Here is an 18,226-nt window from a genome sequence, read left to right on the forward strand (position 1 = left end):
ACCTAGCTAAAGTCTTTGAAAGATAACAGATTACTTTCTTCACCCAGGTTTGGTACTGTGTGCTTCCGATACTCTAACATCTCGTTTCTTCTTCTTCTTCTTTTTGTTCTTGTTCTTCTCTCTGCCTGTCTCCCCAGACATCGTAGCGGCTCACTACCACCCGTGGGGTTTTCTGCCGTTGTCCCAGGGGCCGTGCCAGCCTCTCTTGGAGGAGCTCCTCCTCCTCCTCCAGCCTCTGTCTCTGTTGCCCTTTGATCTGGATCTGCTCTTTGAGCCGCGATTGGTCCAGAGGAACCAGGAACACCTGAGAAGCAAGGAACAGCTCTGCTCCGCCTCCGCTGGCCAGGGCCTGGACCAATCAGCATGCTCCACCTTCCACCTCATGAGGGGGTGGAGCTCGGAGTCACGGAGGGCAGAGTCTATGAGAGAAGGGGCGAAGGTTAAAAAGGAAGGAGGCGGGGCGGGGAACAGAGAAAGGTTGGGGCTGAGACGAGAGGGGACGTGGCCTAGGATGGAAGGGGTTGGAGAGAGAGGGAGGAGAGAGGGGATGATGCAGAGGATGGGGTCGAGGAGAGAGGGGGTGGGGGCGGGGATTGATAGTTTAGGGGCGGGGCTTGTAGAAACACAGCCAATGACAACTGAAGTAGGGACAGGATTTGCAAACCTATGGAGAGAGAGCGGGAGGGGGAAGGGCACAGGAAAGAGAGTGAAGGGGGTGGGAGGAGTAAGCCATGAGGAGGATGGAGAGAAGGATGAGAGGAGGAAGGAGAGAGAGAGGGATTTTGCAGAGGAGGGTCGTCAGCAGCAGGAGCGTGATCGCCAGGCGGGCTGGTGGTACCAGCTCATGCAGAGTTCCCAGGTCTACATCGACCAATCAGCTCAGGGTGGGTCGAAGTTCGTTAAGAGCGAGAAGAGGAAGAAGTCTGCAGAGAGGCGGAGCCAGAGTCAGCACCCACTCCCCAGGAAGGGTGTTGTGGAAGGGGCAGAGTCTAGCCAGGAAGAGGAGGTTCTTAGGGAGAGAAGCAGGAAGAGCAGCTCCAGCTCCAGTGGTGAGTGGACGGGGTCCAGGGGAAGAGGAAGACCATCCTGGATGGGGAGTCCCCCAGAGTCAGTGCTCACCCACGACAAGGAGAAAGAGAAGGATCCAGGAACCACAAGGGCCACAGAAGCCACAGCGACCCAGCCAGCGGCCCAGACTGAAGACCCCTCCCAGGGCCAGGGCATGCGCTGGGTCAGACTGTTTGGGTCCAGCATGGGTGGTGGTGGCATCCCCTCCAGGCCAGACGGAGCAGAGCAGAGACCATCCAAAAGCAAGAGGACCAGGTGACTGAAGTGAAGTGATGTACAGGTGCTACAGTAATAAATTAGTTAACTCTTTATAATACATTTCTCTTTGTTCTGTTTGTCCCTCGCAGGCTGCCGTCTGGATGGCTGACAGGTCTGGACATGTCCGTGCTGGACCTCTTAGCCCAGACGATGGGGGCGGGGACAGTGAAGAGGGTGGAGCCTTCAGCTCCTCCGGCCCCTCCCACTCTGAACCAACCCTCTCCAACTCCTCAGCCACCACAGGAGACCCAAACCAAACAGCTGTGGTAAGATCATACTTTAAAAAAAAAAGATAAACCAAAGCTGTACGAAATACAATATATCCGATTATCTTTTTGATTTTTTACTAGACTTAAAGGCTAAAAACACAGCAATACAATAGACTAAAAACACAGCAATATCATGAAATTACACTAAAAACACAGCAATACATTGAAATTACATTTAAAACAGAAACATGGACAATTAAAAAATACAGGATACAAGCAATAATACGTTTTGTACTTCTTTCTCTCTCTCGCTCTCTCTCTCTCTCGCTCCCCCCCCAGTGAGGTGCGTGCCCTGTGCCACCACATAGCCACAGAGCCTGACCAGCTGAGTTTCCATAAAGGGGATGTACTGAGTGTCCTGAGCCGGGCTGACTCCGACTGGCTCCTCTGCTCCCTGGGGGCCCAGCGGGGCCTGGTGCCTTTCATCTACGTTACCCTGAGGGGTCTGGAGGACAGCCAGGCGCCCCAAGAGCCTCAGGGGCCACACTGACCTGACTGACTCAACTAGGGTTCCAAAATTCAGGATTTCCAGAAATCCCGGTTGGGAGATTCCTGGAATCAGGAGGGAATAAGTAGGACATCTGTATATCCTCCAACCTAGGGATTTCGGGAAAGTTGCCGGAACTTTGCAACCCTAGACTGAACCCAGGGCCCAGAGGCCACAGTAGAGGATGAGGGTGGAATGTGGATAGGGAAAAGGATTCAGAGGGCCAAAGATGGATATACAGCATACTACAGCACAAGACGATGGATACTCATGGAGGAGAGACCTCGATATGACTGGTTTAAAGTGTAATTATTGTACTATGGAGAGGCGTATGCAACACACACACACACACACACACACACACACACACACACACACACACACACACAGACGTAAACATGCATTAATGTACATATATGCACATGCAAGCATGCAGGCACAAATACGCTATACTTCCCTATATATGCATGTCCACTAAACTCACACACACACCAAACTGCCTGGGGATCTTTTACAGAAAGGAGACAAGGCTAGCTACAGACTGCCTTGGCCCCATATACTGTATACTATCCATAGCTGTGTTTTACTTTACCATGCTACAGAGCATACTCTATCTATCATTCATCTAGCTGTGCCACTCTTTGAATGCCAATGCTATGCTAACGCGCTAATGCTATTTCTAATGCCAGTGCTAATTGTTAATGGAAAATTTCAGAGACTGGTTAAAGGACTTGTCATCCAATGGATCCACGCCGACATGCTATTCTCTGAGGTTCATTCACCCAGAGATCCCCTGCTTTGTAGTAGGACGTAAGTAGGAAAAGTTGTTTTGTTATAAAACAGAATATAAAAACTTTCTTTGTGTGATACAGCTGTCGACAATCTCCACATCTCTGTGTGGAGTAAATACAGATGGACAACCGGTTTAAACCTCGTTCTTCAATACAAATAGACAACCGGTTTAAACTTGCTTCTTCATTAAAAATGGACCACCGGTTTAAACTTGCTTCTTCATTACAAATGGACAACCGGTTTAATCTTGCTTCTTCAATACAAATGGACAACCGGTTTAAACTTGCTTCTTCATTATAAATGGACAACCGGTTGAAACTTGCTTCTTCAATTCATCATCATCTGCAGATTCCTGATTTTCATCATCTTGTTAACGCTATGGGTGCGTTCCTCTGCCCAGGCGTTGCTGACGCATGCCAGATCTTACAACACTTGGATACATATTTTACGTATCGGCTAACCACATCATCCGTATGTTATAGCAATCTGTCAGTCGATGAAATAGTCGAGGACGTGGCACGCAACCATTGGTTGATGCATGCAATGTCTGAGCAGGGGAACACTACCAATGATGGACTGTCAAGCCTGACTCTGATTGGACAAGCACAATAACATCCTCTGGCTCCTCCCATCACATCCTGTTGTTTTGATGGGTGGGATGAACTGACCTGTCACTGCAATTGTCAGGAAAGAAAAGGGCGGAGCGGGCCTAGTGCATGTAACCTAGCAACAGACGGACAACGTTTTTGTGTCTTTTTACAGTTTCTTCACCCCTGTTCTGACCCCAAAACCCTAGCTCCTCCCACCTACCCCGCCTCTCTTCCCCTTAACCAATACAACTGCACAGCTTTAGGGGAAGCTGCAGTACCACGATTACAGACAAAACCAAGTGATTCAAGAGGCTATGATTAGCTTTGAACTCTGTCTATATATCTATCCATACATACTGTAAATGCATATACTTACACACGTTTATTTATTGACTAATGATGATGTCATGTATTATTGTTGAGGAAAACCGTGTGAATGAAAAGGCGGATAAAGAAGGAAGGATGTCCAATGATGCATGACTTTGGAGGTCTGTTTAGGTGTTTTGGTGTTCTGAATGTGTTGGTTGGAAGGCTGTATAATCACCATGGCCACCCCCACCCTCACCCCACCCAAACCTCCCTATTGTAAAATGGGTGAACCGTAATGAGAAAAGAAAGTCATGTTTCTCGTGTATGCCTTAAAGTCCTTGAGAAAGAACCACAGAGAGAGCTGCTGTGTTGGAGGTATCTAGCGTTTGACCTATGGTCCCTACATGATTCTTATATATGTGACGGTGCGTCCAACCAGCCACTTTCCCTGGGTTTCAGTCGGAAAAAGAGTATATATTTTCTCTGGTAACAGAAAAAAGTATATGGCTATTTTTTAGGGTGGGACTTATCTTAAAATAAACTCCAACACATTTCTTGGTGGCTTTGTAGGCATTTGTTGGTGTCAGGTGTGGCCTTAGGTTCAGATTGAGCTGTACAGGAAACTAGAGCTGGCAAAAAGTTAGGGATTAGGTTTAAACCCTATATGTCTAAACCTTGTGGATTAAGCCCTAGATTAGGATTTGGTAGAGCCAAAATAATCTACAATGAAATTATGTAATGTAATTTAAAAAAATATATGGGTTAGCAAAACATAAATATTGCCAGGACGGATTCACACTGGACAAGAGTTAGGCCTAGATTCAATCAGACCAATAGTTAATTTAGCTTGTAAATGAAACTCTATTATTATTCTTTAAAAAAATGGTTTTGTTCAAATGTATTTAGTTCTTCCGTTATTCTCTTTTGTTGTACATTTGAATTTTTATTATAGATTTTTTTGTCAATTCCTTTGGATTCTGCATAAATAATTTAAATATTTTGTTAGCTCTGAATTGTAAATATATTTAATTTCTTCAATAATTATTTTTTTAAGATAGAAATAGATATGAGGTATGGATATGTACAAAACATTTGGAACACATTCCTAGTATTGAGTTGCATCCCCTTTTGCCCTCAGAATAGCCTCAATTTGTCGGGGCATGGACTCTACAAGGTGTTGAAAGTGTATCACAGGTATACTGGCCCATGTTGACTCCAATGATACCCACAGTTGTGTCAGGTTGTCTGGATGTCCTTTGGATGGTGGACCATTCTTGATACACATGGGAAACTGTTGAGTGTGAAAAACCCAGCAGCGTTACAGTTCTTGACACACTCAAATTGGTACCTACTACCATACTCTGTTTAAAGGCACTTAAATATTTGGTCTTACCCATTCACCGTCTGAATGGCACACATACACAATCAATGTCTGAATGGTCTCAAGACTGGATTCACCTGGTCAGTCTATGTCATGGAAAGAGCAGATGTTCCTAATGTTTTGTACACTCGGTGTATATTAATACATTATTGCATTAATAACAAGCATTTGTAAATGTGAGTTAGTATCATGTTATGGGCATGGTAAAAGAACATCTATGGGGATAAATGCCTGCCAAAATGATTGTGATTATAACAATATATTTGTTATTGTGTTTTTTGGCACATACAGTGCCTTCAAAAAGTATTCATACCCCTTGACTTATTCCACATTTTGTTGTGTTACAGCCTGAATTCAAAATTGATTAAATAGATTTTTTCTCTCACACACAATACCCCATAATGACATCACAATACCCCATAATGACAAAGTGAAAACATGTTTATAGAAATCTATGAAAATAATGAAATACAGAAATATCTCATTTACATAAGTATTCACACCCCTTTACCAAGACTCTCCAAATTGAGCTCTGGTGCATCCAATTTCCTATATATATATATATATATATATATATATATATCTCCGGGGAAGGGTATAAAACAATTTCCAGAGGGTTGAAAGTTTCCATGAGCAAAGTGGTCTCCATCATTGGGAAATGTTAAATATGAAACTACCCAGACTCTGCCTATAGCTGGCTATCCTGAGCAACCAGGCAAGAAGGACCTTGGTCAGGGAGGTGACCAAGAACTCAATGAACACTCTGACAGAACTCCAGAGTTCCTTGCCTGAGATTGGAGATCCTTCCAGAAGGACAACAGTCTCTACAGCATTTCACCAATCTGGGCATTTTTGGAGAGTGGCCAGACGGAAGCCACTCCTTAGAAAAAGGCATGTGAAAGACTCTGAGAGTATAAGGCAAAATATTCTGTAGTCTGAATTCAAAGAAAAACAGGCCCAGCTCATCACCAGTCTAACACCACCCGTAACATGAAGCATGCTATGGGGATGCTTTTCAGTGGTAGGGACTAGGAGACTGATAAGGATAGAGGGAACAATGAAAGGAGCCAAATACAGGCAAATCCTTGATGAGAACCTGCTTCAAAGTGCAAACGAGCTTAGACTGGGGCGAAGATCTAAGTTCCAACAGGACAATGACCCCAAGCATACAGCCAAAGCAATGCTCGAATGGCTTCAGAACAAAATGTGAATGTCTTTGAGTAGCCCAGCCAAAGCCAATAGTTGAATCCCATTTGAAAATCTGTGGAAAGACTTGAAAATTGCTGTTCACCACTACTCCCCATCTAACTAAACAGAGCTTTAGAAATATCTGCAAGGTAGAATGGGAGAAAATCCCCAAATCCAGATGTGTAAAGCACATACCCAAGACAAATCAAAACTGATAAGCACATACCCAAGACTAATCAAAGCTGATAAGCACATACCCAAGACTAATCAAAGCTGATAAGCACATACCCAAGACTAATCAAAGCTGATAAGCACATACCCAAGACTAATCAAAGCTGATAAGCACATACCCAAGACTAATCAAAGCTGATAAGCACATACCCAAGACTAATCAAAGCAGTAATCGCCTCCAATGGTACTTCTACAACAGGGATTTTTATTTATTTTATTTTATTTAACCTTTATTTAACTAGGCAAGTGAGTTAAGAACAAATTCTTATTTACAATCACGGCCTACCAAAAGGCAAAAGGCCTCCTGCAGGGACTGGGATTAAACATTTTAATATATAAATATAGGACAAAACACACATCACGACAAGAGAGACAACACTACATAGAGACTTAAGACAACAACATAAGGCAGAAACACATTACAATACAGCATGGTAGCAACACAACATGACAACACAGCATGGTAGCAGCACAAAACATGGTACAAACATTATTGGGCACAAAGGGCAAGAAGGTAGAGACAACAATACATCTCACAAAGCAGCCACAACTGTCAGTAAGTGTCCATGATTGAGTCTTTGAATGAAAAGATTGTGATAAAACTGTCCAGTTCGAGTGTTTGTTGCAGTTCGTGAGGCCTAAGAGGGTTTTATAAATAAGCATCAACCAGTGGGTCTTGAGACGGGTATACAGAGATGACCAGTTTACATAGGAGTATAGAGTGTAGTGATGTGTCCTATAAGGAGCATTGGCCGAATGGTTGGCCGAATGGTTAAGAACATTGAGCCGCTTGAGAGCACCCTTACCCGCTGATCTATAAATTATGTCTCCATAATCTAGCATGGGTAGGATGGTCATCTGAATCAGGGTTAGTTTGGCAGCTGGGGTGAAAGAGGAGCGATTACGATAGAGGAAACTACGTCTAGATTTAACTTTAGCCTGCAGTTTTGCTGAGAGAAGGACAGTGTACTGTCTAGCCATACTCCCAAGTACTTGTATGAGGTGAGAACCTCAAGCTCTAAACCCTCAGAGGTAGTAATCACACCAGTGGGGAGTGGGGAATTCTTCTTACCAAACCACATGACCTTTGTTTTGGAGGTGTTCAGAAGAAGGTTAAGGGCAGAGAAAGCATGTTGGACACTAAAAAAGCTTTGTTGTAGAGTATTTAACACAAATTCTGGGGAGGGGCCAGCTGAGTATAAGACTGTATCATCTGCATATAAATGGATGCGAGAGCTTCTTACAGCCAGAGCTATGTTGTTTATGTAAATTGAGAACAGCATGGGGCCTAGGATCGAGCCTTGGGGTACTCCCTTGGTAACAGGCAGTGACTGAGACAGCAGATTTTCTGACTTTATACACTGCACTCTTTGAGAGAGGTAGTTAACAAACCAGGCCAAAGACCCCTCAGAGACAGCAATACTGCTTAGCTGGCCCACAATAATGGAATGGTCTACCATATCAAAAGCTTTGGCCTAGTATAAAACAATAAAACTAGCAGCACAACATTGCTTAGACTCAAGGGCAATGGTGACATCATTGAGGACCTTTAAGGTTGCAGTGACACATCCATAACCTGAGCGGAATCCAGATTGCATACCAGAGAGAATACTATAGACATCAAGAAAGCCAGTCAGTTGATTATGTTTTTCAAACACTTTTGATAAACCAGGGCAAAGTAGAAATAGGCCTATAACAGTTTCTATCAGCTTGATCTCCCCCTTTTTAAATAAAAGACGAACCGTGGCTGCCTTTCAAGCAATGGGAACCTCCCCTGAGAGGGTTAAAGGTCGGAGAAAGGCTTAGCGACGATAGGTGCGGCAACCTTAAAGAAGAAAGGGTCTAAACCATCTGACCCAGATGTTTTTTGGGGGGGGTCAAGTTTCAGGAGCTCCTTTTGCACCTCGGACTCAGTGACTGCCTGCAGGGAGAAACTTTGTAACGGGGCAGGGGTAAGAATTGGGAGGAGCATCAGGGATAGTCCCATTACAAGGGGTGGGAGAGGAGGAAATGTTGGACGGGCAAGGAGGCATGGCTGAGTTAAATAGCAATCCTGACTTATTGAAGTGGTGATGAAAGAGCTCAGCCATGTGCTTCTTATCAGTAACAACTACATCCTCAACATTAAGGGACATGGGCAGCTGTGAGGAGGGTTTATTCTCCAGGTCTTTAACCGTTTTCCAGAACTTCTTGGGGTTAGACCCACAGAGAGAGTACTGCTCCTTAAGGTAACTAACTTTGGCCTTCCGGATAGCCTGAGTGCACTTATTTCTCATTTGCCTGAACGAGAGCCAGTCAGCCTGAGTATGCGTGTGCCGAGCTTTTCGCCAAATGCAATTCTTGAAGTGGAGTAACTCTACAAGATCACGGTCGAACCAGGGGCTGAACCTGTTTTTAATTCTCATTTTCTTTATGGGGGCGTGTTTGTTAACAATACCACTGAAAATATCAAAAAAGAAGGTCCAAGCGTCTTCAACAGAGAGGATCAAGCTGATTCTATACCATTTCTATAGAAGGGATCATCAACTAGATTCAGCCAAGGGCTGATTTTTCCTTGAGTGGATGGTCAGGGGGCCAGAATATAATTACAAATTATTTGTGGACTGCAAATTGACTGCAAGAAGCCCAAAAATATATAATATTTGACTAAAATGTAATAATTTCAAACCTTGCTTATATTTGTACATGATCACATATACAGTGAGCTCCAAAAGTATTGGGACAGTGACAAATGTTTTATTGTTTTGGTTCTGTACTCCAGCACTTTGGATTTGAAATAATACATTGCAGACTGTCAGCTTTAATTAGAGGGTATTTTCATTCATATCGGGTGAATGGTTTCGAGATTACAGCACTTTTTGTACATATTCCCCTCATTTTAGGGGACCAAAAGTATTGGGACAAATTCCCTTATGTGTATTAAAGTAGTGCAAGTGAAGTATTTCGTCCCATATTCATAGCACTCAATGACTACATCAAGCTTGTGACTCAACAAACTTGTTGGATTAATTTGCTGTTTGTGTTAGTTCTGTTTCAAATTATTTTGTGGCCAATTGAAATCAATGGTAAATCATGTATTGTCATTTTGGTGTAACTTTTATTGTAAATAAGAATATAATATATTTCTAAACACTTCTACATTAATGTTGATGCTACCATGATTAGGGAATGAATTGTGATGAATCATACCACCCCAAAAAATTCTAAGCTCCCCTGTTATTGTAATGGTGAGAGGTTAGCATGTCTTGGGGGTATGATATAAAATGCTAACCTCCCCTGTTATTGTAACGATGAGAGGTTAGCATGTCTTGGGGTATGATCTAAAATGCTAACCTCCTCTGTTATTGTAATGGTGAGAGCTTAGCTTGTCTTTGGGTATGATATAAAATGCTAGCATCCCCTGTTATTGTAACGATGAGAGGTTAGCATGTCTTGGGGTATGATATAAAATGCTAACATCCCCTGTTATTGTAATGGTGAGAGGTTAGCATGTCTTGGGTTATGATATAAAATGCTAACATCCCCTGTTATTGTAATGGTGAGAGGTTAGCATGTCTTGGGGTATGATATAAAATGCTAACATCTCCTGTTATTGTAATGGTGAGAGGTTAGCATGTCTTGAGGGTATGATATTTGTGCGTTTTGTAACCTTGTCACTCATAATTATTCATGATGTGTACAGAGCCAAAACAACAAAAAATATGTCACTGTCCCAATACTTTTAGAGCTCCCTATATCTCTCTATTATGCGTGGGAATTCTTTGGAACACATTTCATAACTTAAAATTACTTGGAGCTGATTTGCTGGTGTTTTTAAAGATTTATGTAAATTACATATTTCTGTATTTCATTTTCAATAAATTAGCAAAGATTTCTAAAAACATGTTTTCTCTTTGTCATTATGGGGTATTGTGTGTAGATGGGTGAGTAAAAAACATACTGTATATTTAATACATTTTTGAATTCAGGCTGTAACACAACAAAATCTGCAATAAGTCAAGGGGTTTGAAAGGTTTCTGAGGGCACTGTATCTATCTCCATAACTCGAGAAAAGATGGATGGCAGGAAAGCTGTCAGATGTGCAGAAAATATGCAGGAAAGATGCAGGAAAAGGTGTGTCAAATATGCTGGATGATGTTTCTGTTAGTCTTTCAGGCACAGTTTGCTCTTCATTGACATCCTCCTCAGCTGCTTCTGCTGGGTCATCAGACAGGGGACAGTATTTGTACATGAGCTGGAGGTTTTAATGGGGACATAGACTGAGGAGATACATATAAATGTGTCAAATGGTGCAGATTTCTTTTTCCCTTCTTCAACATAGCTAGCTGTTTCTGGGAGTAGAAATAAAAGATCATCTCTCTTCCACTCTCACTCTCTCTCTCTCCATCTTCCTCTCCCTCTTATGTTACTTTCTTACATGTTCTAATAGAGGTAAACTGTTATTCCTGTTTGTTATTCCTGTTTGTATTCTGTAGCACCATGGCATTACTACTGTTCTCCCTGTCCATACAGTGACTTCAAAAAGTATTTATATGACTTGACTTATTCCACATTTTGTTGTTAGTGCCTGAATTGAAAATGTATTAAATATGTTTTTTTTTTACACACAATATCTCATAATGACAAAGTGTAAACATGTCTTTAGATATGTTTGCAAATTCATTGAAAATTAAATAGAAATATCTAATATATATACGTTAACACACCCATGAGTCAATACATTGTAGGAGTATCTTTGGCAGCGATTACAGCTGTGAATCTTTATGGGTAAGTCTCTAAGGAAATTTCTACACCTGGATTGTGCAACATTTGCCCATTATTCTTTTCAAAATTCTTCAAGCTCTGTCAAATTGGTTGTTGATCATTGCTAGACAACCATTTTCAGGTCTTGCCATAGATTTTCAACTAGATTTAAGTCAAACTAACTCGGCCACACAGGAACATTCACTGTCTTCTTGGTATTTCAATTAGATTTTTTTTAAATGTGTTGTAATTTTTAATTTCACCTTTTATTTAACCAGGTAGGCCAGTTGAGAACAAGTTCTCATTTACAACTGCGACCTGGCCAAGATAAAGCAAAGCAGTTCGACAAAAACAACAACACAGAGTTAAACATAGAATAAACAAACGTACAGTTAGTAACACAATAGAAAAATCTATGTACAGTGTGTGCAGATGTATTAAGATTATGGAGGTAAGGCAATAAATAGGCCATAGTGGCGAAATAATTAGAATTTAGCATTAATACTGGAGTGATAGATGTGCAGATGATGATGAAGTAGAGATACAGGGGTGCAAAAGAGCAACAACAACAACAAAAATAGCAATATGGGGATGAGGTAGTTGGGTGGGCTATTTACAGATGGGCTGTGTACAGGTGCAGTGATCGGTAAGCTGCTCTGACAGCTGATGCTTAAAGTTAGTGAGGGAGATATAAGTCTCCAGCTTCAGGGATTTTTGCAATTTGATCCAGTCATTGGCAGCAGAGAACTCAAAGGAAAGGCGGCCAAAGGAGGTGTTGGCTTTGGGGATGACCAGTGAAATATACCTGCTGGAGTGTGTGCTACGAGTGGGTGTTGCTATGGTGACCAGTGAGCTGAGATAAGGTGGGGCTTTACCTAGCAGAGACTTATAGATGACCTGGAGCCAGTGGGTTTGGCGACAAATATGTAGCGAGGGCCAGCCAACGAGAGCATACAGGTCGCAGTGGTGGGTATGTATACAGAATGGTGTCGTCTACGTAGAGGTGGATCAGAGAATCACCAGCAGCAAGAGCGACATCATTGATATACAGAAAAAATAATCGGCCCGAGAATTGAACCCTGTGGCACCCCAATAGAGACTGCCAGAGGTCCGGACAACAGGCCCTCCGATTTGACACACTGAACTCTGTCTGCAAAGTCGTTGGTGAACTAGGCGAGGCAGTCATTTGAGAAGCCAAGGCTGTTGAGTCTGCCGATAAGACTGCGGTGATTCACAGAGTCGAAAGCCTTGGCCAGGTCAATGAAGACGGCTGCGCAGGACTGTCTTTTATCGATGGCGGTTATGATATCGTTTAGGACCTTTTGCGTGGCTGAGGTGCACCCATGACCAGCTCGGAAACCAGATTGCATAGTGGAGAAGGTATGGTGGATTTGAAATGGTCGGTGATCTGTTAACTTGGCTTTCGAAAGACTTTAGAAAAGCATGGCAGGATAGATATAGGTCTATAACAGTTTGGGTCTAGAGTGTCTCCCACTTTGAAAAGGGGGATGACCGTGGCAGCTTTCCAATCTTTAATGATCTCAGACGATACGAAAGAGATGTTCAACAGGCTAGTAATAGGGGTTGCAACAATTTCGTCAGGGATCATTTTAGAAAGGGTCCAGATTGTCTAGCCCAGCTGATTTGTAGGGGTCCAGATTTTGCAGCGCTTACAGAACATCAGCTGTCTGGATTTGGGTGAAGGAGAAGGGGGGGGGGGGGCTTGGGAAAGTTGCTGCGGAGGGTGCAGAGCTGTTGGCTGGGGTAGGGGTAGTCAAGTGGAAAGCATGGCCAGCCGTAGAAAAAGGCTTATTGAAGTTGTCGATTATCGTAGATTTATCGGTGGTGGCAATGTTTCCTAGCCTCAGTGCAGTGGGCAGCTGGGAGGAGGTGCTCTTATTCTCCATGGACTTTACACTGTCCCAAAACTTTTTGGAATTAGTGCTACAAATTTCTGTTTCATAAAGCCAGCCTTTGCTTTCCTAATTGACTGTGTATATTGGTTCCTAACTTCCCTGAAAAGTTGCATATCGTGGGGGCTATTCGATTCTAATGCAGTACGCCACAGGATGTTTTTGTGCTGGTCAAGGGCAGTCAAGTCTGGAGTGAACCAAGGGCTATATCTGTTCTTAGTTCTACATTTTTTGAACGGGGAATGCTTATTTAAGATGTTGAGGAAAGCACTTTTAAAGAGCAACCAGGCATCCTCTACTGACGGGATGAGCTCAATATCCCTCCAGGATACTTGGGCCAGGTTGATTAGAAAGGCCTGCTTGCTGAAGTGTTTTAGGGAGCGTTTGACATCGATGAGGGGTGGTCGTTTGACCGCGGACCCATTACGGACACAGGCAATGAGGCAGTGATCGCTGAGATCCTGGTTGAAGACAGCAGTGTATTTAGAGGGCAAGTTGGTCAGGATGATATCTAAGGGGGTGGCCATGTTTACGGATTTAGGGTTGTACCTGGTAGGTTCCTTGATAATTTGTGGTAAGCAACTCCAGTGTAGATTTGACCTTGTGTTTTAGGTTATTGTCCTGCTGAAAGGTACGTTCATCTTCCAGTGTCTGGTGGAAAGCAGTCTGATCTGGGTTTTCCTATAGAAATAGTGTTATTCTGTACAGGCTTTCTTCTTTTCCATCTGTCATTTAGGTTAGTATTGTGGAGTAACTACAACATTGTTGATCCATCCTCAGTTTTCTCCTATCACAGCCATTAAACTCTGTAACTGTTTTAAAGTCACCATTGGCCTCATGGTGAAATCCCTGAGCGGTTTCCTGCCTCTCCGTCAACTGAGTTAGGAAGGACGCCTGTATCTTTGTAGTGACTGGGTGTATTGATACACCATCCAAAGTGTAATGAACCATGCTCAAAGGGAGATTCAATATCAGCATTTTACATTTTTATCCATCTACCAATAAGTGCCCTACGTTTTGAGGCATTGGTAAACCTCCCTGGTCTTTGTGTTTGAATCTTTGTTTGAAATTCACTACTCAACTGAGGGACCCCACAGATAATTGTATGTGTGGGGTACAGAGATGAGGTAGTCATTCAAACATGATGTTAAACATTATTATTGCACACAGAGTGAGTCCATGCAACTTATTATGTGACTTGTTAAGCACATTTTTACTCCTGCACTTATTTAGGCTTTCCGTAACAAAGAGGTTGAATACTTATTGACTCTGACATTTAAGCTTTTCATTTTTTATTAATTTGTAATCATTTCAAAAAACTAAATTCCACTTTTACATTATGGGGCATTGTATCCAGTGACTCCATTTTAAATTCAGGCTGTAACACAACAAAATGTGTGGAAAAAGTCAATGGGTGTGAATACTTTCTGAAGTCACTGTCTGATGCTATATGACGTGTATGTATGACATTATCAACGTAGTATGGATGTTAATAACAAAAATGTTCATGTGATCAAACGTCTTGTCTTTTGTTTCCTCCACAAAATGATTTCTGTCATATGTTGGTGTCTCTAGACAGAGAAATTGACGTGCTCTGCTCAAATGTTTGCCGTAACAAAAAGTCTTAGGGTGCCGGGTTCAAAAGGCATATACTTGAAGAAAAACCTGCAGTCACTGAAATATTTTTTACGTTTTAATGTATTTTTCTAGCAGTAGACTGTCAGAACAAACACACGTGTTTTGGCCGCAGTCTTCGTCAGCGTTTGGAGAAGAATCCACCCATATTTATAGATGACATCACACTGCAGTACTGCTTCTCTCATTATTCACAATAATTTTTTACATTCATTATTTACATAAATGTTCTGCTATTTTTCCAGATGAGCTTAAATAAAAAGGTGTCTCCCTTCCCCACCAGGTGGGGCTATTGTTCCACACTGTATTTGGAGACAACGTATGACAAGTCAAAAGGTTTTACTAACCTGTGGTGGGGTTTCACATGGAGACGTCTGAGAGACATAGCTGTTGATGCATTGGATGTTAAAGGGAAGGGAAGTGGAAGACCTTTTAACTGGTTCCTCTTCTCTCTCAAAAAACTGTGACTCATGTTGAATGTATTACTGTGAAATTCCCTGTGAAAGTTGGTAAGATTATTCAGAAGAATTTGCACTTGTGTGATGATCAGATTCTACGCGTGTGTGTGTGTTCATATGCGTTAATGCGTGTGTGTTTCATTGAGGGCATTTCATAACATTTAATGGACCGTGTGAAAATCTAAATTTCCTAAAACTCTACAAATTATACAACAGATGGGTCTAATCCTGAATGCTGATTGGTTAAAACCGCCTTCCAGTCGGTGTCTATTCCAGAAGTGACCACCTGCTAACTCTATGACCATGAAATGTCTATTTACTCTGTTCCATCTGACTGCGCAATCCACTGTCTCATCAGCCCAGCCAGGCAATTTATAAACTTGATCTTCACTATAAAAATCATCTAGACTTTATCTCACATTTCTTTTAGACTAACATTTAGTTTTCAACAGTGGAGATTTGTATAAACCTTGCTGTCTGTCTCTCCGTCATTTGCAACATTGTTTCAATATTCAAATTTTAGCTCCAGCCGTCCGATAGTAAGAGTTGGGATGAGACAAACAGGCAGGCAGGTAGCGTTTCTCAGCCAGTCGAAATCATGAATCAGCTGACATCATTTTTATGGATATATACAAAGAAATGTAAAATTAAATGAAGTGCAGCTAGTTTGTAGTCTTTCCAGCTTCAGTTTGAAGTGATTGTGTTAGATGTGTTGTTAGCTAGCTCCTCTGAACAACAGTGTCCTGACGAGTGAGCAAATGTTCTATGCCAGGGGAAATCACGCCTCATTAGCTCATTGTTATGGATGTATCCAAATAAATTAAACAAATGCAAATGCAGCTACATTGTTGTTATTCTGGCTGCACTTTTTGACTTGACTGTAAGTTAGCCGTAGTTAGCTAGCTAGCAAGTAAGGGATAAGAACGTTGCCAGGCAGTATGGCAATGAAACATTTAAAATGACTGAGTCGCATCTCTAGCAACCGAACCGATGGAATAAACGTCCTGATGGTTTAGGTAGCAACCCTAGATTTGTGTCGGGACTATATCTTGTGGAAGGATGAAATAGTATGAATAAATTAATCCAAATAACGTTTTTAATGAAGATATGTCAATCATTATTTGAATATGTTGGTAACCCGTTGTATAAAAGTGATAATGCCCGAGAAGCCGGTGTTTGGAGGATATATTGGCACGGTTTGCCCGCCCTCAACTCGGGCCTACCAACACCTGTGCCAATATCCTCCAAACACTGGCTTCTCTGGCATTATCCCTTAAGTAAACCACAGTAAACCATGACATGCCTGTTTCTTCTGATATCTGAAGTGTATTTCCTTATCTGCTCCCCCCTCCTCCTCTTCCTCCTAAAGGTGGTAACAGTGTTTTTGATGTAGTGTGAATAGGTAGCATACACCCCCCTTGTGTTTCTCTCGTGCATGATGTCATACTCCCACAGGCCCGGTTGGGTTTAGATCAGAGAAATAGGGTGCGCTTCAATCACCTGTGTGTGTGTGTGTGTGTGTGTGTGTGTGTGTGTGTGTGTGTGTGTGTGTGTGTGTGTGTGTGTGTGTGTGTGTGTGTGTGTGTGTGTGTGTGTTTCAGTTTCCTCTGAAATTCACAGAAGGTTCCTCATCCCAGGTTTCTGCATAAAGAGTGGCTGAGTTGTACTCATGTTGTTTTCTTTATCTTCTCTTTTGTTTCACTGTCAGGCTGTTGCAGCCTCTCTGTTTTGGTAAGGTTTTAGCTTTCATTTCTGATTTCTCGGTGTCTGTCTGTCTGTCTGTCTGTCTGTCTGTCTGTCTGTCTGTCTGTCTGTCTGTCTGTCTGTCTGTCTGTCTGTCTGTCTGTCTGTCTGTCTGTCTGTCTGTCTGTCTGTCTGTCTGTCTGTCTGTCTCTCTCTCTCTCTCTCTCTCTCTCTCTCTCTCTGTTTCCTGTATCTCGATCAATCACTCTCTCCCTCTGTTCCCTGTCTCTCTCTCTCTTCCCTGTCTCTCTCTCTCTCTCTCGTCACAGGTATAGACAAGAACAGAAAACAGACAATTTAGGCGAGAGGTCATCAAAGCCCTGGAATCTGTTCCCATAGGGCTGTACACACACACACACACACACACACACACACACACACACACACACACACACACACACACACACACACTATTTTAACAGGAAACTGTGAACATAAAATAAAACATAAATTGTAAACATGCATTGACCAGGCCCAATAGGACACTACAGTATGTAGAGAATGGGCCAATTAGGAACTACCCTAAACCTGCATCAACAATAGTAGCTAGGGACTATATCAGCACGTTTTATGGTAACACTTTACAATAAGGTTCTATTTGTAAAGGGTTTCTAAAGTTAATAATTAAATTGTTATTTAAAGAGATAATTTGGTACTTTTAGCCAGTAGTTCTGAAAGTATCACTCACAAGCCAAAAGTGGTTCCCGAAAATGGTATATATATATACATATATGTATGTCACATACATTGTGCGCAGATATGTGCACCACCATTGCTCTTTCTTTCTCTCTGCTGTGTCCACCGAGCCGTCGGGCCTACCCTGCGACCTCATTGGATAACGCTGGGCAGGCCTATTGCTAGCTGTCACTCAAATGCGAGGGGCTGAAGCTCATTGGCTAGAACTCGAATTGCTAAAGGTCTGGCACAACTTCAAGAAAACACCCGCTTTCAAACTAGGGATTTCGTGGCAGTAATTCTGCTCATAGATTATGCATGTAGGAACTACACATTGACATATCTAGCCCACAGCGGGAGGTTTAACAAATACTTTCTTAGTGGTCAAAGTACCGGAGCATGTCTTTAATCATTTGTAAATGCATTATAAACTATTAATAAATGGGTTATAATGGATTGGTCGATCTCCCAGGGGCCGAGCTCCCT

The 18,226-nt window shown here is 42.3% G+C and overlaps 1 protein-coding gene across 3 annotated transcripts in view; it reads left to right on the forward strand.

Moving 5' to 3' along the window:
* The window catches only part of LOC106585891 (AP-4 complex accessory subunit RUSC2), a 54,656-nt gene extending 49,182 nt beyond the window's left edge, over positions 1-5,474 (forward strand). For all 3 annotated transcript variants that reach the window (XM_014172613.2, XM_014172614.2, XM_014172615.2), the window contains 3 exons: positions 138-1,323; positions 1,416-1,592; positions 1,875-5,474. In XM_014172613.2, the coding sequence (XP_014028088.2) occupies positions 138-1,323; positions 1,416-1,592; positions 1,875-2,085 (1,574 nt within the window). In that variant the 3' untranslated portion in view covers positions 2,086-5,474. The remainder of the gene's footprint in view (positions 1-137; positions 1,324-1,415; positions 1,593-1,874) is intronic.
* The last annotated feature ends 12,752 nt before the right edge of the window (positions 5,475-18,226 follow it).

The sequence above is a fragment of the Salmo salar genome, chromosome ssa24, assembly GCF_905237065.1.
Source record: "Salmo salar chromosome ssa24, Ssal_v3.1, whole genome shotgun sequence".
NCBI classification, from domain to species: Eukaryota; Metazoa; Chordata; class Actinopteri; order Salmoniformes; family Salmonidae; genus Salmo; species Salmo salar.